The 22,311-nt window shown below is 37.9% G+C and overlaps 1 protein-coding gene across 1 annotated transcript in view; it reads left to right on the top strand.

Moving 5' to 3' along the window:
* Positions 1 to 18,186: 18,186 nt before the first annotated feature.
* TNIP3 (TNFAIP3 interacting protein 3) overlaps positions 18,187 to 22,311 on the top strand; it is a 33,097-nt gene continuing 28,972 nt past the window's right edge. The window contains exons 1-2 of the mRNA XM_032412732.1: positions 18,187 to 18,354; positions 21,591 to 21,671. Coding sequence (XP_032268623.1) covers positions 18,289 to 18,354; positions 21,591 to 21,671 — 147 coding nt within the window. The 5' untranslated portion in view covers positions 18,187 to 18,288. The remainder of the gene's footprint in view (positions 18,355 to 21,590; positions 21,672 to 22,311) is intronic.

The following is a 22,311-nucleotide window of genomic DNA, read 5'->3' as shown; positions in this document are numbered from 1 at the left end:
AAAGAATAAATATAAATATGAAGGTCAAGGTATATTATTTAGGGGTTTTATATCACAAATAATAGAAACCAAACAAAGCTGGATTATAAAAAGAAAAAAAAAGACAGAGATAATTCACTATAAGGACATGGAGTGGTTCCCAGAATATAAGAGTGGGAGGCAGTTATGCCTTAGAAAGGGATTATTCAGAAATAGAAAATTGTCAAGACTCTCTCCATCTCACAGCCCTACATTTTCCTACCCATATGCTTCATGCTTAGCTCCTTCTGTACACAGAAGAGAATCTCCTGGCTGGGATCAGTTGTTTTCTCTTGGTCCAATCAGTTATAACCAAAGAAGTGAGGTCAAGAAGTATTGACAAACATGGCTGTCAGAGCCTGCTCCTGAGAATCACTCTCAAAGAAGGTAGTGGGTTGGACAGACAAGCCAAGCAACCTCTGCCACATAGGTCTACGCTTAGGTTATCCACCAATACATTTATTTTATGTGCAGACAACTTGGAAAAGTCCTCCTAAAAGATTTCCTACCCCAATCCAAGGGGTAATTTTTAAGGGGTGAGAAATGATAAGGCAGGCAAAAAAAATATGTAAAGAAAAATCACGCAATGTACGTATTTTTCTCGTGAATTGTGTTTTTTAGTGAGAAAATTTCACCATCACGTCAACATGGTGTAATGGGACAGAAAAATGGACTTAAGTCAGAAAATCTGGTTTAGAGGTGCCTGGGCATCTCAGTCGGTTAAGCATCTGCCTTCGGCTCAAGTCATGATCCCAGGGTCCTGGGCTTGAGCCCCACATTGGGCTCCTTGTTCAGTGGGGAGCCTGCTTCTCTTTGCCTGCCACTCCCCCTGTTTGCACTCTCTTTCTCTGCCAAATAAATAAATAAAATCTTAAAAAAAAAAAGAAAATCTTGTTTAAATCTTGGTGTTATTAACTAATGGTCATGGGAAGGTGAGCAATTCATTCTGGTTCTCAGATAAATGATGCAGTTGGACTAGATTCTCCTTAAGGTAGATACACTTTGACTCTAATATAATATTTCCATTTGGTAGCAAATAATTTCTTAGGCATTTGTTCTCAAGTTAATTGCAAACATATAGCAAAAATGGTTAAGAAACAGGCTTTACATCATCATTGATAATAACAAAGACATGGAAACTACCTAACAGTCCATCAGTGATGAATAGATAAAGAAGTTGTGGCACATATATATATTAGAATTTTTTTTAAGATTTCATTTATTTATTTGAGAGAGAGCACGAGCAGGGAGGGAGAGGGAGAAGCAGGCTCCCCGCTGAGCAGGGAGCCCAGCGTGGGGCTCAATCCTAGGACCCTAGGATCATGAACTGAGCTAAAAGCAGACGCTTAACCGACTGAGCCACCCAGGCGCCCCTATACAACAATTATTCAGCCATAAAAGAAAAGGAAATACAACTATTTGTGACAGCATGAATGGACCTGAAAAGCATTATGCTAAGTGAAATAAGTCAGACAGAAAAAGACAAATACTATATGTACTATGTGATCTCAATTACATGTGGAATCTAACAACAAAACAAAACAAAACAAAAAACACAACATTAGAAAAACCCCACCAAATTCTTAGAAAAAGAGATCAGATTTGTGGTTACAAGAGGGGCTGGGGGAGCACCACTGGAGGAAGGGGGTCAAAAGGTACAGATATGCAGTTATTAGATAAATAAGGGCTAGAAGTGTGATGTACAGCATGATGACTAAAGCTAACACTGCTGTAATATATATGGGAAAGTTGTTACACGAGTAGATCCTAAGAGCTGTAATATATATGGGAAAGTTGTTACACGAGTAGATCCTAAGAGTTCTCATCACAAGGAGAAATGTTTCTTTCTTTTCTTTTTATTGTATCTATATGAGAAAATAGGTGCTAGCTGACCCTATTGTGGTAATCATTTCACAATATATGTAAATCAAACCATCATGCCCTATGCCTTAAACTTATACAGTAGAGTATGCCAATTATTTCTCAATAGAAATGGGCGGGAAACAAAACAAAACACACACACACGTGCACACGCACACGCACACACAAAGGCTATAGATTCCTATAGATTTGAGTTTTCTCTTGACCCTGCCAGTTTTTGACTTTGCATAAATTCTTAAATTAGTTAATTTCCTAAATCCAAGTTTGCTTATCTGTAAAATGCAGGTATGGGTGATACTTCAATGGACTGTTGTGTCACTGAACAAGAAATTGAAGAAATTGTAGGTCACCCAGTTCACTGTGAGCGCTCAGTTCTGGTCATTGTTATCAGACTGTGAAAATGCCTAAACTTGTTTGTATCTTACTTTATCACTTTGTATAAATGTACAAGTAAGTGAAAATTAAATTCCTTAAAGTGCTCTAAAGTCATGGACTAATACAAAATGAGATCAGAGATCGGGAGATTCTAGAAAGGTGTCACTGAAAATTCATTGTACCCTTAAATAATTTTACTTGCTTATGTAAAATGTGTCTTTCCCATTCCCCCCTGGGCAGATGTGAAAGCATGGAGCTGGACAATAAAATCCGAGATCTGATCGAGAGGAATGCTTCTCCGGATCTTAAAGGGGCCGCTGCAGTAGCCACACCAAGTCACAGAAGTTCATGTTCTCTAAAGGTAAGAAACCACCTTTTTTTCTACATTTTCTCAAAACACCCTTCAACAGTGTGTTCACCGAGAAGAATTTATGGGGACAGTCCCCAAATCATTTACAGTAATGTACTTCCTTGATGACTGAGAGGATAAAGTCAACCACTATAAAACCTCTCTTACACAGTCACTTCCTGTTACTGAGGAAACCCTTCTAGCAGAAACACTTTCCCATTTAAAGTGTGATGCCAGGCAGGCAAGTGTTGCTACAGGGAAGTGAGGACGATCTCACACTATGAAAAAAGAATGTTAAGTACAGCAACATCTCTTTTTTGGGAAGGAAGTCACCCAATTTGTGTAAACCTTCTTACATTGGATTACTAAAATGAGTACAATTCATTGTCCATTTTTTTTAATTAAAAAAATTAAATATTTTATTTATTTGAGAGAGAGAGAGAGAGCCAGAGAGCACAAGCAGGGGGAGTGGCAGAGGGAGAAGCCGACTCCCCGCTGAGCAGGGAGCCCAATGTGGGTTCGATCCCAGGACCCTGGGATCATGACCTGAGCCAAAGGCAGACTGAGCCGAATCTGAAGACAGCTTAACTGAGCCACCCAGGTACCCTACATTGTCCTTTTTTAAAAGAAAAAACAGGCTTTCCGGATGAAAGCAGTTGTCTGACTTTGAGTTTCCTCTTACTTCTGGATACTTGTCTGTGGTGCTTCATGGAAGCAGATTGAATGACTTTCTTGAAATGCATCATAAATGACAACATGAACTCAAGCTCTGTAGTCTCCTGATTAGAAACCATCTCTAATGATCTTTTCAAAAAATATCTAACATAAATAAGTTTGACAGTATGACTGACATTTAAAAAAACTTACATAACTTCTACTTCGGTTCTTATTTCTAAAGTAATTCATGCTTACTGTGGAAAAGTTATACTAAGCATAGAGAAAACTATAAAAATCATGTAGAGATAGATTTCCTGTGGAGTTAATGAAGCTTGGATCCCATAGACAAATATTTACTTATGTACGTAAGTTGCATTCATACATTTGTATCTTTTTCTCTTAAAGGAGGCCCTGGAATTGAATAAAGTTAAAACTCCAGACCTCACTGAACATAGATCTGTCTCTGAAATCTCCTCTTGGCCCACCACCACCAGAGAACATCTCTTAGCATTTGGGGTCTCTCTGTGTTTCTCTTTTTGTCACACACATACACACACACACACACACACACACACACTCACGGGCACACACCCAGTTTGTTGAACCTACCTGTTTTCACTTTAAAAATATGTTGCAGATACTCCTGTATCTCTTTTTTCATGCATTTAATAAACACAGAATTGTTGTGTTCAGTATCTATGTACTTTTTCCTGTTTAGAAACTCACTTCTCCCTGATGAAATAGTATCTATTTTCTTAAAGATTTATTTATTTTTTTTAGAGAGAGAAAGAGAGCACTCAAGTGGAGGGGGCAGGGGCAGAGGGAGAGAGAAAATCTCAAGCAGACTCCCCACTGAGCACAGAGCCCGGATGTGGGGCTCGATCTCACGACCCTGAGATCATGACCTGAGCCGAAATCAAGAGTCAGATGCTTAACCCACTGAGCCACCCAGACGCCCAAGTATTATCTATTTTTAAAGTTAGAAATGAATGTCTGCAGACGGTTAGAGCCCCCAAAGGCTTATTTCTCCATTTCTTGTCTCACCCCCTCCTCCCAACCCTCATACATACACCTATAACTCCCAGTTAGGATTTTCCTCCTTCATGGAAATGTATGCTTTTTTCAAGTAACCCTCTTGTCTATTTTATGATGAAAGTTTGAATCCCCTCCAGTACCCTGATCCTCACATGCTCTGATTATCAGCCCCTGAGAACCGTTTGCTCGTGACTAACTTCCCTCCCAACTCTGTTCATTTTGTCTTCTGGATTCTTCTTCATATTCTTCCTCCTCTTCGTCCTCATTGTCATCCTCTTGGTAATTAGTTTCCTCTATTTTGGGGACTTAACCAAAACTTGTTATCTTTCTTTAAGATACTGCTTCTCCCATCACCTCCCTGATGAAATTTGCTTGTTTTCCTACATACTACACATCCTGGCGAAGGACTGCAGATTTCTAGTTGATCTTTTTTTCCCTTGTGAAGTGTGAGATAAAAAAATCTAGAGAAAGTGAGAAGGTGAGAGGTGAGATCCAGTGTTTAAGGAAGTTGGGGAAGGTATGGCATGGGCAGTGGGAGAAGGAAGAGAGGAATGAAATTGCAATGAGTTGCTGAATGGCCTTGAGGACGGAGTTGAGCTAGACAGCCACTACTTGATGATAAGATCAATCCCTCCATGGTATTGGGCTCCTATGTCTTCAATATCCCCATCACCTCCCATCAGCTTAAAATATGCTCAGCACTCCTCCACTTTTTTTATTTTATTTTATTATGTTATGTTAGTCACCATACATTACATCATTAGTTTTTGATGTAGTGTTCCATGATTCATTGTTTGCATATAAAACCCAGTGCTCCATTCAGTACATGCCCTCTTTAATACCCATCACCAGGCTAACACATCCCCCCACCCTCCTCCCCTCTAAAACCCTCAGTTTGTTTCTCAGAGTCCATAGTCTCTCATGGTTTGTCTCCCCCTCCAATTTCCCCCCCTTCATTTTTCCTTCCTACTCTCTTCTTTTTTTTTTTTTTTTTTTAACATATAATGTATTATTTTTTCAGAGGTACAGGTCTGTGATTCATCAGTCTTACACAATTCACAGCGCTCACCATAGCACATACCCTCCCCAAGGTCTATCACCCAGCCACCCCATCCCTCCCACCCCGCACCACTCCAGCAACCCTCAGTTGTTTCTTGAGATTAAGACTCTCTTATGGTTTGTCTCCTTCTCTGGTTTCATCTTGTTTCATTTTTTAACTCCCTTTTCCTATGGCCCTCTGTCTTGTTTCTCAAATGCCTCATATCAGTGAGATCATATGATACTTCTCTTTCTCTGATTGACTTATTTAGCTTAGCATAATACCCTCTAGTTCCATCCACTTCGTTGCAAATGACAAGATTTCATTTTTGATGGCTGCATAATATTCCATTGTATATATACCACATCTTCTTTATCCATTCATCTGTTGATGGACATCTTGGCTCTTTCCATAGTTTAGCACTCCTCCACTTTTAAACATATGTGAGATCCCATATTATTTTATTGGTAATGTTCTAACTTATTCTTGTGCATCATAGCCGAGCTTATTAATCAGGGCATCCAAAGATTTTTGGCCCCTTATCACATTACTAATAAGTTCTGCCTTGAAAAATCCAATGGTCATTTTGCATCTGATTTTTCACTTGTCCTCTCATATGCATTTTATGCTATTTACTAATTCAACCTTTTAAAAATATCTTTCTCCATCAACAGCTATAAAATCAATCTCTCATCACCCACATACACACACCTTTTTTTTGCTCCAATCTTTCCTCCTCATTCACCTTCACTGGCTTCACTTACATAATGGGCCTGTGTCGTATCAGTGTTACCCAAGGATCTATACGTAGCCCTTGACTCATTAAACTACAAAATATATGCCAATGACTCCACACACATATAACTTCCTAAACTTGGAGTTCTTTTCTACATGCACATCAATTTCACTCAGTAGTTGCAAAAGTGAATTCAACATCTTTCCTGTTAAAACTGCTTGCTTCTTCCCCTCTATATTTCCTGCATTAATGAATGGATCATTATTCATCCAGTTATCCAAATTCGGGTATAATCCTAGATTCCTCCAGGGCTACCAAGCTGCCCAACTCCAGGAGACATTCATAGAATAATGCCAACCTTCACCCTGGACCCCCAGGTTCTTGTCTCTTCCACCTTCGTAAAATCTTTGGACTTTGTCTCTTTTCCTTCACTCTTCCTACTGTGCCAAAGTTTGGATATTCATTATCTCTTGCCTAGACTATCCCCAGGAGATGCCTAGTTGCCCTTCTTAAGTTTTGCTCCACATTAATTCGTATTTACCAACATGGATCTTGCTAATGTGCAAGTGCTTAGAACCAAAAAGTAGACTTCCTTACCTACATCATAAAGTCCAAATGCCTTGGCTTAATATGTAAAATCCTCCAGGGTCTAGTCCCTGCTCACAGTTAGAATAAAATAGTAGGGAGAGAATCTAATATTTGTAGGTTAACTACCATAACAGGTATGGAAGTATTTTATATTATGTTTGATATCTATAACAACACTTAAATATGTCTATCTTTATCCTCATTTTCCAGATTCCCTTTTTCTGGCTCCATGGTGTGAGGTGGGAGATTCAGAGTAGGTTCTGGGAGTGGGGAAATTCTTTCTTGTGGCTTTTGCCCCACTTTTATCTTCTCAAAAGTGTTTCAGACCCAGAAGGGAACATAACCCTCCCATTTCATAAAGGGGAAACTGAGACATTGAGGAACATGCTTTTGGATATGGTTCTTGCAGCTTCTATTTGAGCCAGCGCTCCTGTCACCCTCTTGTCATCCTCTGGTCTAAGACAGGGTCAGAATGTGTGACTCTCCCCCAATAAAATATTTGACAAAGACAAAAAAAGCCTGTGCTTTTACCTCTCTCTCTAAGAAAAGTTTCCCAGGAACAACCCCTGGGAGTCTCTCTGCATCCCAATAGACTTCAAGCATTTCTTTCTCAATTGTCCTCTGAAGATATCTTCAAATATTTGATCGCTTGACACTGTTTAGTTTCCAGTTGGAATCTCAGCTGAATTACTATTTACCCAATAGCACTCTACAGGAGAGAATCCTGCATTCAAAACAAAACAAAAACTTTTGCATCCTCACTGAGATATTGATAGGACTGAAAAAAGTATAAGAAAATTTATTTTTGGTGTAAAACAAGGGTGAGCCAATGACAGAGAGACTGTGGAGGGTGTCTCTCATTTTCCACTGAATGAAGTAACCATAAGAACAGTACAGTAGACTCCCTTTCCAAGAGCAGAAAATGCATTTCTTTATAACTTAAGAGATGGAAAAAGTGTAGCTGAATGAAAGAGATATGATTTGATGAAAGGGCCTGAGACATATGTCAAGTTCCCTTTTTTGCTCAACTACCTTTGCCAAGAATAAGTAAAGAGGGAGAAAACACTGTAAGAAAAAATGAACAGACTTACTCATTGCTGTGAGGAAACAGAAAAACATTATTGACGGACATGAGGAACTCCATCAGTATGAGAGCATTCCTTAATATTCTGGGAGAGTTGAAATAGACAGTTGGTCAACAAAGAGCGTTGAGTGTCTTGTAGGCAAAACAAGAATAACTGCCTAAGTGAGGGGTGCCTGAGTGGCTCAGTCAGTTAAGCCTCTGACTCGGTTTCAACTCAAGTCATGATCTCATGGGTTGTGAGATCAAGCCCTGAGTGGGGCTCCATGCTCAGCAGGGAGTCTGCTTGAGATTTTCTCTGTCCCTCCCCCAACTAACATGTGTGCATGCACTCTCTCTCAAATAAATAAATAAATCTTTAAGACAAAATTGTCTATGTGAGAATAATATTCAAATTCCAAAATGAATGTTAAATAGAAGTGACACTAAACCAAGACATGGTCCTAATACTATGAGAAAATTAATATGTGAACATTAATTTGTGACCCTGTAATTGTAGGTCTTGAAATACAAAAGAAAGTGAGAGGAAAATTGAAATGTATTTTTTGGACAAATACATTTCCAGTAATTCTTGGAAATAAAGATGCAACTTGGGAGTAAGAAGAAAAACTGTTCAAATTTTAAGAAGATCCACTAGAACTGAATTTGCTTAAGAAGCTTGTCTTGTCTTTGGATTCTTTTTTTTTTTTTTTTTTTTCTGATTTTAAATAAGAGGCAGTACCTGAAATTGGCTTTTAATAACTTTGGCCCACAAGTTGAGGGAGGATTTCCCAGTAACTGAGGACAAATTCTAGATCTGGACATTCTTCCCAACATAAAAAGCCCTGGGAAAATTCTTTTGATGATTCAGAGAGTGATATAAACTTATGACACTGGAAAGATTATAAAGGAAAAACTTCCTGCAAACTACAGTAAGTTGACACACGTTTTCTGTAACCACATTGTTGAAAAAAAATTAGTTTCCCTTTTCTTGTTTCCTTTTTTTTAAAGGCAAGCTAGTATTCTTTATCAAAATGTAATTTTGATGATCAAAATATTGTTTTCTAATTTGTAAAATGGATTGTGATAAAAATATAAAGTGAGTGAAAATGTGAAAGCATTTTGTAAATTTAAAGGGCTAAATGAGCATAGCATTATTGCCATCATCACCATCATCATCTTCTTCTTCATTATTTTTATGCTAGTAGGATGAGCTTGAGCCCCCCAATTTTTTCGTATATTTTTCTCATATAATGACTAGCTTCTTCTTTGAATCCCATTATCTAATTTCAGCAGTGATGACTGTGTAATTTTTTTTAAGATGTATTTATACATTTTAGGGGGTGAGGGTCAGAGGGAGAGGGAGAAAGAGAATCTCAAGCAGGCTCCTCACTAAGCATGGAGCCTGACGTGGGGCTCGATCTTATCACCCTGAGATCATGACCTGAGCCAAAACCAAGAGTCGGATACCTAACTGACTGAGCCACCCAGGCACCCCTCCAGCATCATCTTTATATGCACATGCTTTTTCTTAATTATACATAGTTATAGTTTTTTATTTAAAAATAGTATCCAAATCTATGCATTTGATGTTGGTATGTATTGTCTCAGGAAGAAAGTAGTCTCTTTTACCTGAAATGTCCAAGCTAATTACTTGTTGATTACAAAATGACACAGAAACATTTCCGTCCTCAATGGAGTGGTCCCTCGGATCCTCAGATTTATATTCAAAACCCAGAAAATATGTGAAAGACATGTCTGTTTTGTTCATCTTTATATCCCTATAGTTAGCACAATACCCAATCCGTAGCCCATAATCAATAAATATTTGTTGCAAGAATGTGTACATGAATGAAGGTGAGGTCAACACATGAGCAAGGTACGAGAAAAGTAAAGTGATCTGCATTGATATAGAGTGATACGGAATTAATGTCCTTACTGAGAAGACAAAAAAACTTTTTAATTCAAGTAGGATTATAGTTTTTGGAAGCTAGTTATTCATAGTAGAAATTAATCTCTAGGCAAGTGGTGGTGGAAATTGGTAAGATTTTGTTTGGATATGAACTCCGAGGTCAAGCCAATTCATATCGAGCCCTCAAGAAAGCTCAATGACCTTGAAATTTTCCTGAATTCTATTCCTTAATGGCTCAGGCTCCTGCATGATGTTTTGTCCAATAATTTTCAGCTGTGTTATTTGTATCTTCCCCATATAGATAAAAAGGTTCTTTGTGGGGAATAAACATGGGGGGCTAAGTGAACTCCGGTATGGGTTCAGCTACCCACTTGTCATGCAATGACCATGGGCATGTCACTTAACATCTCTGAATTTAAACTTAATCCTTGTTACCATCAAAGATAACTTTCCTGAAACCTTATAGGGCTGTTATGAAGTTCAAATTAAAGCAAATAAAATGTTGGGAACCACAGAACTCATGTGTGCAAAAGTATATATTTTTTTGTTTTCTAAACTGAATTTAGTTTCAGTCTAGGACCCCCATCCTGTCTCTTAAAAGATAATGTAGTCTGCTTGGCTACAGGGAATGTCAGCCACTTCATTGTTTTCTCCAGCAATTTATATTGCAGGACTTCTCTCCTCTCCCTCCTTCTCCCCATAATGGCCCATAAGGTCTGTGAAGCAGATTTTGTGAAGTAATCCAGGTGGAATAGGATTGTCAGATGTAGCAAATAAAAATCTAGGATACCCAGTTAACTTTGAATTTCAGACAAACAAGAAAATATTGCATGGGACATACTTATACAAAAAAAAAAAAAAAAAAAGTATATCTTGAATCCAAATTTATCTGGATGTCCTGTATTTTTCTGGAAACTTTAAGGTGAAGGCACTTAGGCCACAATAATCCACCATCTTACAATGCCATTGGCACTAATGTAAACTCCTCTTTATGGTCTTCTCATTGGCCCATAACCTCACTAGAAGTCACTAAGCTTCCATGTCACTCATTTCACTTCCTATCCTCAGGGACATATGGTAAATACTGCATCCTTCTCAGTTAACCACTTTTGCATTCTTCTCAGGAATTTGGGAAATTTCTGGTTCTGCTTCCACAGCACTCTGGGGTTGAACTGTCTCAGGACCTAGACATGCCACAAAGTCTCAGCTGGGTACCACGGTGGTATAGTTGGATAGATGATGGATGAGTCCCCAAAGGTAGGGGAGAAGGGCTCCATTTCTTCATGAGCCCTCACAACCATCCAGATACTCTTTTTCCCTGATCTTTTCTCATTTTCCCTCAGGCCATGAAACCTTGAAATCTATTCTTCAATGAGGGAGTGGGGGTGGAAGAAATAGGGAAAATGTTATATTGACTTTTCATCTACCATCTTTTCTATCAGTTGTTAATGGCTTAAGGTTTATTGCCTGGATTCTGACTTTTTCTCATTTTGTTCTGAAAATTTCAAATATATAGCCAAGTTGAAAGGATTTTATGATATACACCTGTATGTCTACCACCTAAATGTTGCCACCAACATTTTATTATACTTCCTATCTACCTACTCACCCCTCCTTGTATGCATCAATCCGTGTTATTTTTTGAGGCATTTCAAAGTAAACTGCACAAGTGGAATTAGTCTTTAGAAATTCTTTTAAAGATAATTTTCAGAAAAAATTTAGCTTTTGCAATTCAAAGCTTTGGTTTTCAAGATGGTCCCTAGAGTTTGGAGAGTCTATTTTGAAAATCAAAGGTTAGGGATGCCTGGGTGGCTCAATCAGTTAAGCGTCTGCCTTCAGCTCAGGTCATGATCCCACGGTCCTGGGATGGAGCCCCTCAACAGGCTCCCTGCTCATTGGGGAGCCTGCTTCTCCCTCTGCCTGCCACTCCCCCTGCTTGTGCTCTCTCTCTCTGACAAGTAAATAAATAAAATCTTAAAAAAAAAAAAAAAGAAAGAAAATCAAAGTTTGAACAGGGACTGTTTTTCTCTTTGCATTCAATGGCAAACTTAATCAGCCCTGGAGGCAAAAGATCTCATTCAAAGAAAGGATGAGTTACATAAAACAAAGAGCAGTGCCTATTTGGAAGGATCATGAGTTAATACTTCAAGTATATTAACTTATCTCATAAGATGTAATAAAGCACTGTGGAAATGTAAGAAATGTTATTGAAGACCACATTTATGCCTTTTAAAAATTCCCCCGTAGCATGTACAATTATTTATATTGTTTATTTATTAAATAGTAGCCAAAATTAAGAGAAAAAAATTTTAAATCAGGATTTCCCAGGATTTGTATGGAGGCAAATATATATAGAGAATCATATAACCAAAATAGGGAAGGGTAAAATATTTACCTATAAAAAGAATAAAAAGAAAGTACACAGAACTCGAACGGTTTTTTAAAAATGGGTTGATACTCCTACTCGATCTCTTTTGATTTGGAGGCAGAATATATAGCTTTGTGTATCACTGTGTTCATTCTCCTCTGGGCTGTATTCTTAGAAGCAGAGGTGTGCTACGATTTCCTACTGAAGAGTCATGCATAAACAGATACATTCAATAAAAATATATGGTATCACTACTCTGAACTCTGAAGGTACTATGTTAATTCCCAATGTTCAAGTGATAAATATTGACCCTACCTTCAAGAAGTTTCCAGCCTCTCAGAAGAGAAAGGTACATAAAATTAATGACTGTTTTACTGTAAATGCTGGAATTGATGCCTCACAAAGCACCCTGGGACCACAAAGGAGGAAATAACTAACTGCTCTGAAGAACCAGGGGAGCCTTCAAGGGAGGGCTGATGGTCCAGCTGGCTCAGATTGTTAGCTGCTTTGTGTAGTGCTGAGAAATCTTCAGATGTGGAAGTCACATAAAGTCTGCAATTTCGTAAAGACTACAGACTAGTCAGCAGAAACCAATTTGCCCTAGGATCCTAGGATGTATCTGATTAATTAAAACTGGAAGTGTATAGTGGGAACAGACTTCAAGCAATATTCCAAATTTCCTGAAAGAATTACTTCAGAGTTAGAAGCCGGAGGGTCAAAAGCATATATCCCCCATGATGGTATAGAATTTGGGACACCTCTCTCACCTGACTCTCCTAGTCCAAGCCCAAATTTGGGGTCTGAAAGGAGAGGTGATTTCCTAGTTTGGAGGCTAAGAAGTTGAAGGTTTTGATCCTTAGATCTTTTATAATCTCTTAAGAAGATAGCTGATTCAGTAACATTCTTGATTTAGTTTTGGGTAAAGAGGAGGCTTTATGTGTGTCTAAGCATTATGTGTACTTGAGTAGGCACTAAAACAATTGGCATGATCTTAGATTTGAGAAATATGGAATGAACACAACAGACACAAATTATTATCAATGGAGTTTACATTCTAATGGTGGGAAGCAACAAAGAAGAAAAATCTATGGTGTGTTATATATAGCAGTATGGAAAGATACAGCAGGGAAGGTAGATAGAAAGTGTTGGTATGGAGAGCAACTTTAAATCGGGAGGTCAGGTAGGAACTCAAGAACAGGGGACATTTAAGCAATCACCTGTTGAAGGTGATGGGGTGTGCCATGTGGATATCTAGGGGAAAGATAGTTCTCAGCAGTGAGAACAAGGAACATGCATGCCAGGTTCATGGAGCAGCAATGTGGACAGGACACAGAGCAGAGTGAGCAGAGGGAAGAAGAGTAAGAAAGAACTCAGAGAAGGACAGCCAAGAGCCTTGTGGGTTACTCTGTGGAGTTCTACTTTCACTCTGAGTGAGATGAGGAGTCACTGAAAGGTTTTGTGCAGAGGGGTGTCATGAAATGACATATTTTTAAAGACTCCCAATAGCTCCTATTATGATAATAGATGGGGGCGGGAAGCAAGAGCAGAAACACAGAGGCTGTTAAGTTATTGCACCTAAGGGATGAGTGTGGCTTGATCAGTCCAAAGCTGCTAAGCACTTTGCCCAAGGTCACATAACTAGTAAATATGGAAACAGGATATGACACAGAGACAGATTTCAGCCACGACTGGACGTTCTCTAAAAATTTGCAAGTGAATAAAATCAGGATACAAACACTAAAGTTCCCATTTTGAAAACGTTATCAAAAGGTATGTTTATTTCACCTTGCCACTCTCTCATTGAATTAGGAAGCCTCTAGGCTCTTGGGCCAATGTGCTGCTCTCCTTTCCGGTATACTTTCAAAATGCCTACAAAATGTTCAGATAAATTGGATATAGGTTGTGAGAGAAAGAGGAACCAAATATATCAACTCCAAGACTTGTAATATAGAGCATGAAAGTTGCCATTGACTGTGATGGGGAAGACACATTTTATGCGGAAGATCAGGAAATAGGTTTTATACAAGTGGAGAAGGAGGTGCATCCAAATAGAAATGACAAGTGTGTGACTAATATCGGAGTGTGACTGGTTCGTTCTGAGTGCCGTAGACAAACTGACTGTTAAATATTTGGATTACCACAAGCCATTAAATATTTCAAATATTATTTTTGATGATATCTATTAAGTGGTATTGCAGTTGTCAACCTCGCTCATTTGGTACATAATGCATATATCCAGGTTTCTTTTTCGTGAAAAAGATACTTTGATCATGTAAAATTCCTTTTCTCAAGGGTCTTCAGTGGCTCCATAGTCTACGCAATAAAGTCGAAATTTCTCCATGTGAAATGTACAGCTTTTCACAATTTGATCCAAATCAACTTTAGATGAGCTCTACTTTAGTTACATTGGGCTTGTTAGAATCCTACATACTTAGGCTTGTCCACCTCCGTTCTGTCTATGTTGCTCTCATTACAGCAATATACCTCAGATTTCACCACCTCTCAAAATCCAATCCACCCATCAAGGCCCAGCAGAAAGTGAAGCTCCATCCATAACAATTAAGGCTGAGAATGAGCTCTCTATCCTCTGGATCCTCACAGGCAGCTGTGTGGGTGCACACGTGTATGTGTGTATACAGTAATTTTATTAGAAGCAGGGACCTTAGCTTCTTTTCCTTTGGCACCCATTCAGTGCCAAGTATGAAACCTAAATGATTGATAGCCCTTTCCTTTTTTCATATAATTTGTAGCACAAATAATTTGATCGATATCCGTATCTTTAAGGTCATATTATTATTAACATCTAAGCTTTTATATGTATTATCATAGATAGCAAGGAGGACACCATCGTGCCCCTGGAGGAGGACACTGTTACTATTCTTATTTTACAAATGTGGAAGTTGAGGGATGCCTGGGTGGTTAAGTGTCTGCCTTTGGCTCAGGTCGTGATCCCAGAGTCCTGGGATTGAGTCCTGCATTGGGCTCCTTGCTCAGTGAGGAGCCTGCTTATCCCTCTGCTTGTGCTCTGTCTCTCTCTCTCTCTGACAAATAAATAAATAAAATCTTTAAAAAAATTAAAAAATTAAAATTTGATCCAAATTAAAATTTAAAAAAAATAAAAAACAAAAAACAACACATGTGGAACTTGAGCCTCAGAGGCCTTAGGGATCATGCCCAAAGTCACAAGCAGTGAATGGTAGAGCCAAGTTATGAATCCAGATGAGCTGACTCCAGTCAGACCTTTGCATCCCCAGTCGATGTTCTCAGTCCTGCCTGGATAGCTCACTCACGTAAAAATTCATGCAGTTTCAGGAAGCAAAGTATGATGTCAACCCTCATTCTAAAAGGATAGTAAAAACAAACAAACAAACAAACAAACAAACAAACAAAACCCACCATGTTCATTTTACCTGACAAAGAACGCCTCCAAGCATTTATGGAAATGTGATGATCTGTCTTGACTAGTGTTGAGAGAATTATCGTCAACTTAAATGAGAGTAACTGGTATTTCCTTGGTCCTTTTTCTTCACCATATCTCTCTTTGTTCATTATTTTCCTCTGTATAATATTTTAGTCACTTGAGAAATGAGGACATTTCAGAATCCTCTTGGAAACATGGAGTGACATGTCTTCTCCTCTGAGGGTTATAGCAGCTAGTAAGACTTGTCACGAAACAAAGTTTGACTACAAGCCAGACTCGAACATGGCTCATGTGAGAAGGCTGGAGATGAGATAAAGAGGGCATGTATAACAGAAAATATCCAGCTTATTTCTCAGGCTGTCCTAATGTAAGTGCCTTTTTGCTCAAACCAAACTTGGGGTTCTCCAGAAGAATTATTGTTAATTCATAAATTACCACACGGCTCTCTGGAACTAATGGAAAATCTATTTGCTGTTAAACTGCATAGCAGAAGAGGCAAAGGAATTGTAATGAAAAATGCAAAAATAGAGGATTTCCATTCCATAGAAGCCATCACACCATGCTGTGCTGCAACAATGAGTGTGCGTCGGGATAACTGTACGGAGGAGACCCAAAAGACACCAAGGCCAAGGACAGCAATTTCTGGCAAGAAATGTTCTTTCCAACCTCTCCTCTAGGTTAATGTTACCACATCTACCAGGTTTATGATTACCAAATACACAGATAAGGCTGAAGGGAACTTTGAACAATATACATATAACTGTGTTGTGGGGGAGGAGACTTGGAAGAAACTATTTCCATGCTATAGTTTGTTTTTTCTTTTTTGATGAGCAGGTTTTAGTGTTAATGAAGTGTCAGTCTCCAGGAAATCTCTGCTTATAGCCCCTAAAATCAGATCATATGTGAGTCATAACTCTTCTTTTAGAAATCTGAACAATTTGATTCCCACCTGCGTTTTTGGATATTGCCTTAAGGAAACATCACTCCATTTCACTCGAGTGTACCCCCAAGACAGACCAAGAACCCAGCAGAAAACAAAACCATGTACACATACACACGCACAGCAAAAAAAATCTAGGGCGCCTGGGTGGCTCAGTTGGTTGAGCGACTGCCTTCGGCTCAGGTCATGATCCTGGAGTCCCGGGATCGAGTCCCGCATCGGGTTCCCTGCTCGGCAGGGAGTCTGCTTCTCCCTCTGACCCTCCTCCTTCTCATGCTCTCTGTCTCTCATTCTCTCTCTCTCAAACAAATAAATAAAATCTTAAAAAAAAAAATCTATAAATTTGGCATGTAGATATATATCAATTGACTCATTCAGCCGAACGTGCTGAACACCTGCTGTGTGTCACAGGGCTGTAGGTACAGAGGTCACCATGCAAATATGTAAATAAACTATTATAAATACTGAGTAAGGGCTCTGCTTGGTTGGTAAAAGGAGGTCAAATAAGGTCATGGGCAAGAGAAGTATTAGCCACGTTTTCCAGGTCAGCTGGTTGGAAGGGGCCCAGAGGTGGGAATGTTCTGGGCAGAGAAAGCAGCGTGTATTAGACACATGGCTTTTTTCAGGAAATGAAGGGGATTCAGGATGGCTGGAGCACAGAAAGAGTTGGGAAGTGGTAGAAGATATGAAAGAGAGAAAGGACAGCCAAATCTTGGGCACCCATTATTCTCTTTTAAAGAGTTTGAATTTCAGGAGTTTTAGGATTTATCCCACATATAAGGGACTATCTCATGGAAGGTGTAAAGAAAAATGTAAATTCAGTATATGTAAATGTAATTAAAATGTAAATGTAATTAAAATGTAAAATGTAAATGTAAATTGACTGTAAATTCTTTCTTCTCTTCCTTCAGCAACACATTCTTTGCTTTCTGTATTCTTGGCTCTTTTTTGCTCCCTCTCCTCCAAGTCCAGAATGAAGTCTTGTGCTCTACCATGACCCATTTGTATAGCTCCAATCATCCATCTTTTCACGCTTTTATCTGCACGACCCAGTATTCCGTTACCTCAATGCCCTGTAAAATGATGAGTCAACTAGTTAACACTAAAATGTTAGTGAAAAAAAACAACAACGACAACAACAAAAAACAAAACAAAACAAAAAAAACATTGAACTGCAAACGAATCATGGAGAAAATCTGGACTTGACCTATGGAAAAGACAGTCTTAAACTTGAGAACTGAGTTTAAACTTTCTACCAATATAAAGGATAAGCTTTGCAAACAATGCCCGTTTTTGTTGTGATGAATTTACTCTCTTAGTTCCATAGGGAATTAGTAGAATTTACGGAACTGCGTATGAGTGTATCAGTTGCACACGGCTCACCTCACAGTTAGAAGGCGTTGCCAGAAAATTTGCCTTTAGGGAAGCAAGTAACCGATTGTCGGAAGGCAACAGTTACTTAATTCTCTGGGAAGTACGATGAAGTTATGGCAGTTTGGCTACTGAGGAAAGACTTGGTTTGCCCAGGCTTTCTGTGGTAACTTCCTCCTCCAGTGGGAGAAACTGCCGGTAAAGGAAGAATGACTATTTACTTACCATAGGCAAGGCTAATAGGCCTGTCTTAGTCACAGCCTGCCTCCTTGAGACATCCTGGGAAATCCCTATCTGGAACAGAAGAAAAGTTAAAATCACAGATGCTGTGCTTATGACCTTATTCTGTGTAAATCATATACGGAGTCACTTCTGTTCATTTGTAATGAAAAACTATTGCTGTTATTTTCTATCATGAGTTAACTGTGTGGTCTTTTTAAAATTTTATATATTTGATCTCACTTTAAAAGATACCGCAGGAGACATTTTTTTTCTCTTTGTGTTTCTGTCTTCCAAGACTCCAGGAAAAACAGCTTCCATGGCACATTTTGTGCAGGGCACAACTAGAATGAGTGCTGCAGAAGGTTCTACGGAGCATGCAGAGGTAAGAACACATTTCTAGGGGATGAATTGACCATATCTAGCATCAACTGCACTTCTCATGGTTAATTATGCAATGATGAATAAGAGTAGAAATGGCTAGTTCACTTTATTTAGATAATATCTGCTATGTATTTTTGATTGATGTTATTTAACAAAGAAAAAGTATCTGGGTGACCATTGCATTTCCTCTGATCCCTCTGAGCTACCTTTCTTCTTTTATGAACTGAGATTAAATCTTGTCCAAAGTCTTTACAGCTCCCCAGTTCTGTGGGCTCCATATTTTGCTCTTGATTTAGAGAAATTTGGTTCAATGTAAAATTTAAAAAAGAATATTGGTGTAGTTGGAAATAGAACATATTATAGCAAAAGAGTAGCCATAGTAAAATATTTATGTATGTACAATTAACACCACAGTTTTTGTTGGGTTACTGGTTACTGCAACAGATACTCACTGACTGACTGACTGAATGAATGAATGAAAGAAAGAAAGTGCTTTCTTAAAGTTCTTTTTAGAGATAACCGAGGTATAATAGCAAACTAAATGGAACTCTTTTGTTTATTTAGATATTTAATTTAGCAGTGTCAGAATTTGAGTATCTTAGAAGTTGGTTTTGGTGTTATGGTAAATGAGAGGGAAATACCCAGATACTTTAAGCACAGATGACACTATACAAGGAATAACTGTTCTGTTAGTGGGTCGTTAGTAGAACCAATGACTAAAATCTTTGTTATTTATTGAAGCATCAGATACCTTCCTTAGCAATTGGAAAACAAAGCAAATACAAATGGAAAATTCTCCCAAAACTTTGTGTTTGATTGACTTTTGCTTCATTTTTAATACATACCTGAGACATATGAACCATGGTAACATGTTGATTAATCTCCAGAGAAACCCCTGGTGATACATTTATGGCTTATAAGCAATTCCTATTACTGTGCTTTCTCTCTTTCTTTCTTGCAGTTTTAGTATCTGCAATTCAGTAACTCTTATTTATAAAATAAAAATCAAAGTCCAAATGTTTTACAGTTTCTTTCCAGAGAAAATTATATATGGGAAAAATTGCACACTATTTAATTACTCTTAATCTGGTTTCCCAGAAGACTAGGTCATACAAATATTTCCTGCTCACAGAGTTTTTTTGTCTATATCACAAATAGAGAGGAGACTTTTTGAGGACCCCAGATCTGTGCCTCCAAGCATGGTCTGGAATAGGGGAAACTTGAACTTCAGTATGAACCACTGTAGCCTCTGAAATTTATTAAAAACAGAGATGGGATAAACAGGCTGAGCACAGAGGATTTTTAGGGCAGTGAAACTATTCTGTATGATACCATAATGTCATTATACATTTGTTCAAATTCATAGAATGTACAATACCAAGAATGCACCCTGATGTAAACTATGGATTTGGGTGATGTGTCAGTAGAGGTTCAATTGTAAGAAATGCACCGCTCTTGTGGGAGATGTTGATAATGCGTACGTAGGTATGGGGGAAGCAGGCACTTGGGAAATCTCTGTACTTTCCACTAGATTTTGCTGTGAACCTAAAACTGCTCTAAAAAATAGTTTATTAAGAAGGAAATGGAGGTGCTATGACTCCCTTTCCAGAAATTCCGTTTCAGTGTTCACAGTGTTCAGTGCCCTATGTTTAGCAAGCTCCCACAGTGACTTTTTTGTGTTCTCGTACTAAGAACCACTGGTTTGGAATCTGGTCTCACTGCACCTCTGCTTTGCTGAGCTCAGGACACCCTAAATACAGTTGGCTCACAGCATCTAATACTCAGTCTGTTCTGATGCAGAATGAGTCTAGACTTCCTAAAAAAGGGAAAGCCCAATTATAAGACCCAACATATTGTCACCCGGGTTTTGATGTTACTTTTGGAATTCAGCCAAATCAGCTTCTTGAGGTCAGAAGCAAGTATAATAATTCTGAATTTATTGACCCACAGAAGAATATCTCTTTTAAAATGTGGTCTTAATTGTACATGGGTCTGAATAAGAAGAAGCTAAGAAAACTAAGAACAGCATCTACAGAGATATAAATTATCCTCTAGACCTAAAATGTTGAGTGAGACATAGATAAGTAGAGAAAAAATAGAATAGTTTTATGAATCATTTCTAATGAAAAAAGTCCTTGAAATCCCATGATGATTGTAAAAGAACACTTCCTATAAATGTTTTTGGCAAAAGCCAACACACTTTGAAAATATTTAATTGTTCGTGAATATCTGTAATCAATTTCCATAACTATTGAGCCTAAAACTGAATAGCAGACTTAGGACTATCCTCATCACCAGATTCGTTGTATTGTTTATGTGACTCAGAGATGAGATGGTAACAAGACTATTGAGTTAGTATAGAGAAAACAGCACTTAAGTGAACTTTGTTGGTGGTCCATTTAGACAGATGGCCCACAGTTTCCAGAGCTTTTGTGCTTTCTTTAAATAAATGCCCCCAATGCTTCGGAAAAAAAAAAAAAAAAGCTGAAAAGAAAGGTGGTTAACTTTTTTGCTGTGCCAATGATTTATTATTTATCTAGACTTATAACCTACTGGCTCTATTCAAAGGGCTGGTTAAAATTACACAATACCAGATAATCTATGCCAACCTCTCTATAACATAATTGTATGAGGTCATTGAGGTAGATAATTTATTATAGTCTTAGAATCAATTTGCTGCCTTTTAGTTATATGTATTGGTCTTTTTCTCTTGACGGTTCTATCATTCCTCTGACTTTTGCCAGGGCCACTTTTCAGATATGGACACATCTACAGAAATGACTTTTTAGAAATGTTTATTACTTAATATAAATACCCAAAATATATCCATAAAACCTACCCGATTTCTATAAGAATTATACTCTTAATTTCCGTTTTTTTGTTTTTGTTTTTGGTTTTTTTGGAAAAGGGTTTTAATCCAAACTCATGAAATCCTAATTTCTCGTTTGCCCATTGTATAGATACATTTGTAATTTATTAGAGAATTATTTTGTTAATTACTTCATATAAAGGAATCTGAAACATAATATAAATCTTATCCATCATCAGGTCTCGATGAGGGACTATGGTGTAAGGGTTGATACTGCTAGAATAGATATTTTTATGAATCACAACAGGAGAGCTGGTCAAATGCATGGAGTTTGTGAAGGACAATATTTCGCCTGCTTATGTTATAGACTATTTTATTTCACTCTTTTTTTCTTTTCTTTCTTTCTTTCTTTCTTTTTTTTTTTTCAGTGTGATCAATCATCAAGCAGAAATAACTTGACAAATTCTCTTGAACAAAAGATAAGGTGCTTGGAAAAACAGAGAAAAGAGGTAATTTAGAAATATTAGTTGAAGCAACATGTACCATGATTTAATACTAAGAATAAGATAGAATGTATATCTAGAGTCTTTTATTTTTGTTCTTGGGTCACAGTATTTATCTCTAGGATACTGGACAGTATTATTTTGAGAGCAAGTGCTTTTTTCTTACTCACCTATATTTCTCTTACTCAGTCTCTCAGTTTTTGTGTAAATGAGTGAAAAATGACAAAGTCATAAATCGGATAATTATAATCTTAATTTTCTCAAAACTTAGATGTTCCTCCACATGGACTACGTGAGCTTATCACCTGTGCCATTATGCCTTGAAACCTGACACAACTTGAGACTGAAACTGTCGCAGGCTTTTAAGTGTAATTGACTTAGGTGTTATGACTTCATGAGCTGGGCATCCAGCCACATAGGGGTTAAGGAGCATTATCATAAAAAAAAATGTTTCTTTCTAAAATGTCATTAGGGATGTGATGGATGTTATTTTGAGTTCTGTTTTTCTCAGTTTAATGAATGTTAGAACCTCTATCCTTCTTGACAGATGAAGAGGTGAAAAGTGTAACAATTTTAGCACTGTGTATGTTATCAATTTTTAAATTACTTTTCTAAACCATTATACATGTTATATCCTTCATGTCTT

Source organism: Phoca vitulina, unplaced genomic scaffold, assembly GCF_004348235.1.
Source record: "Phoca vitulina isolate PV1807 unplaced genomic scaffold, GSC_HSeal_1.0 scaffold14, whole genome shotgun sequence".
In the NCBI taxonomy this organism is placed as follows: Eukaryota; Metazoa; Chordata; class Mammalia; order Carnivora; family Phocidae; genus Phoca; species Phoca vitulina.
Note: the sequence above shows the minus strand (reverse complement) of the source record. Positions and strands in the feature narration are given on the sequence as shown.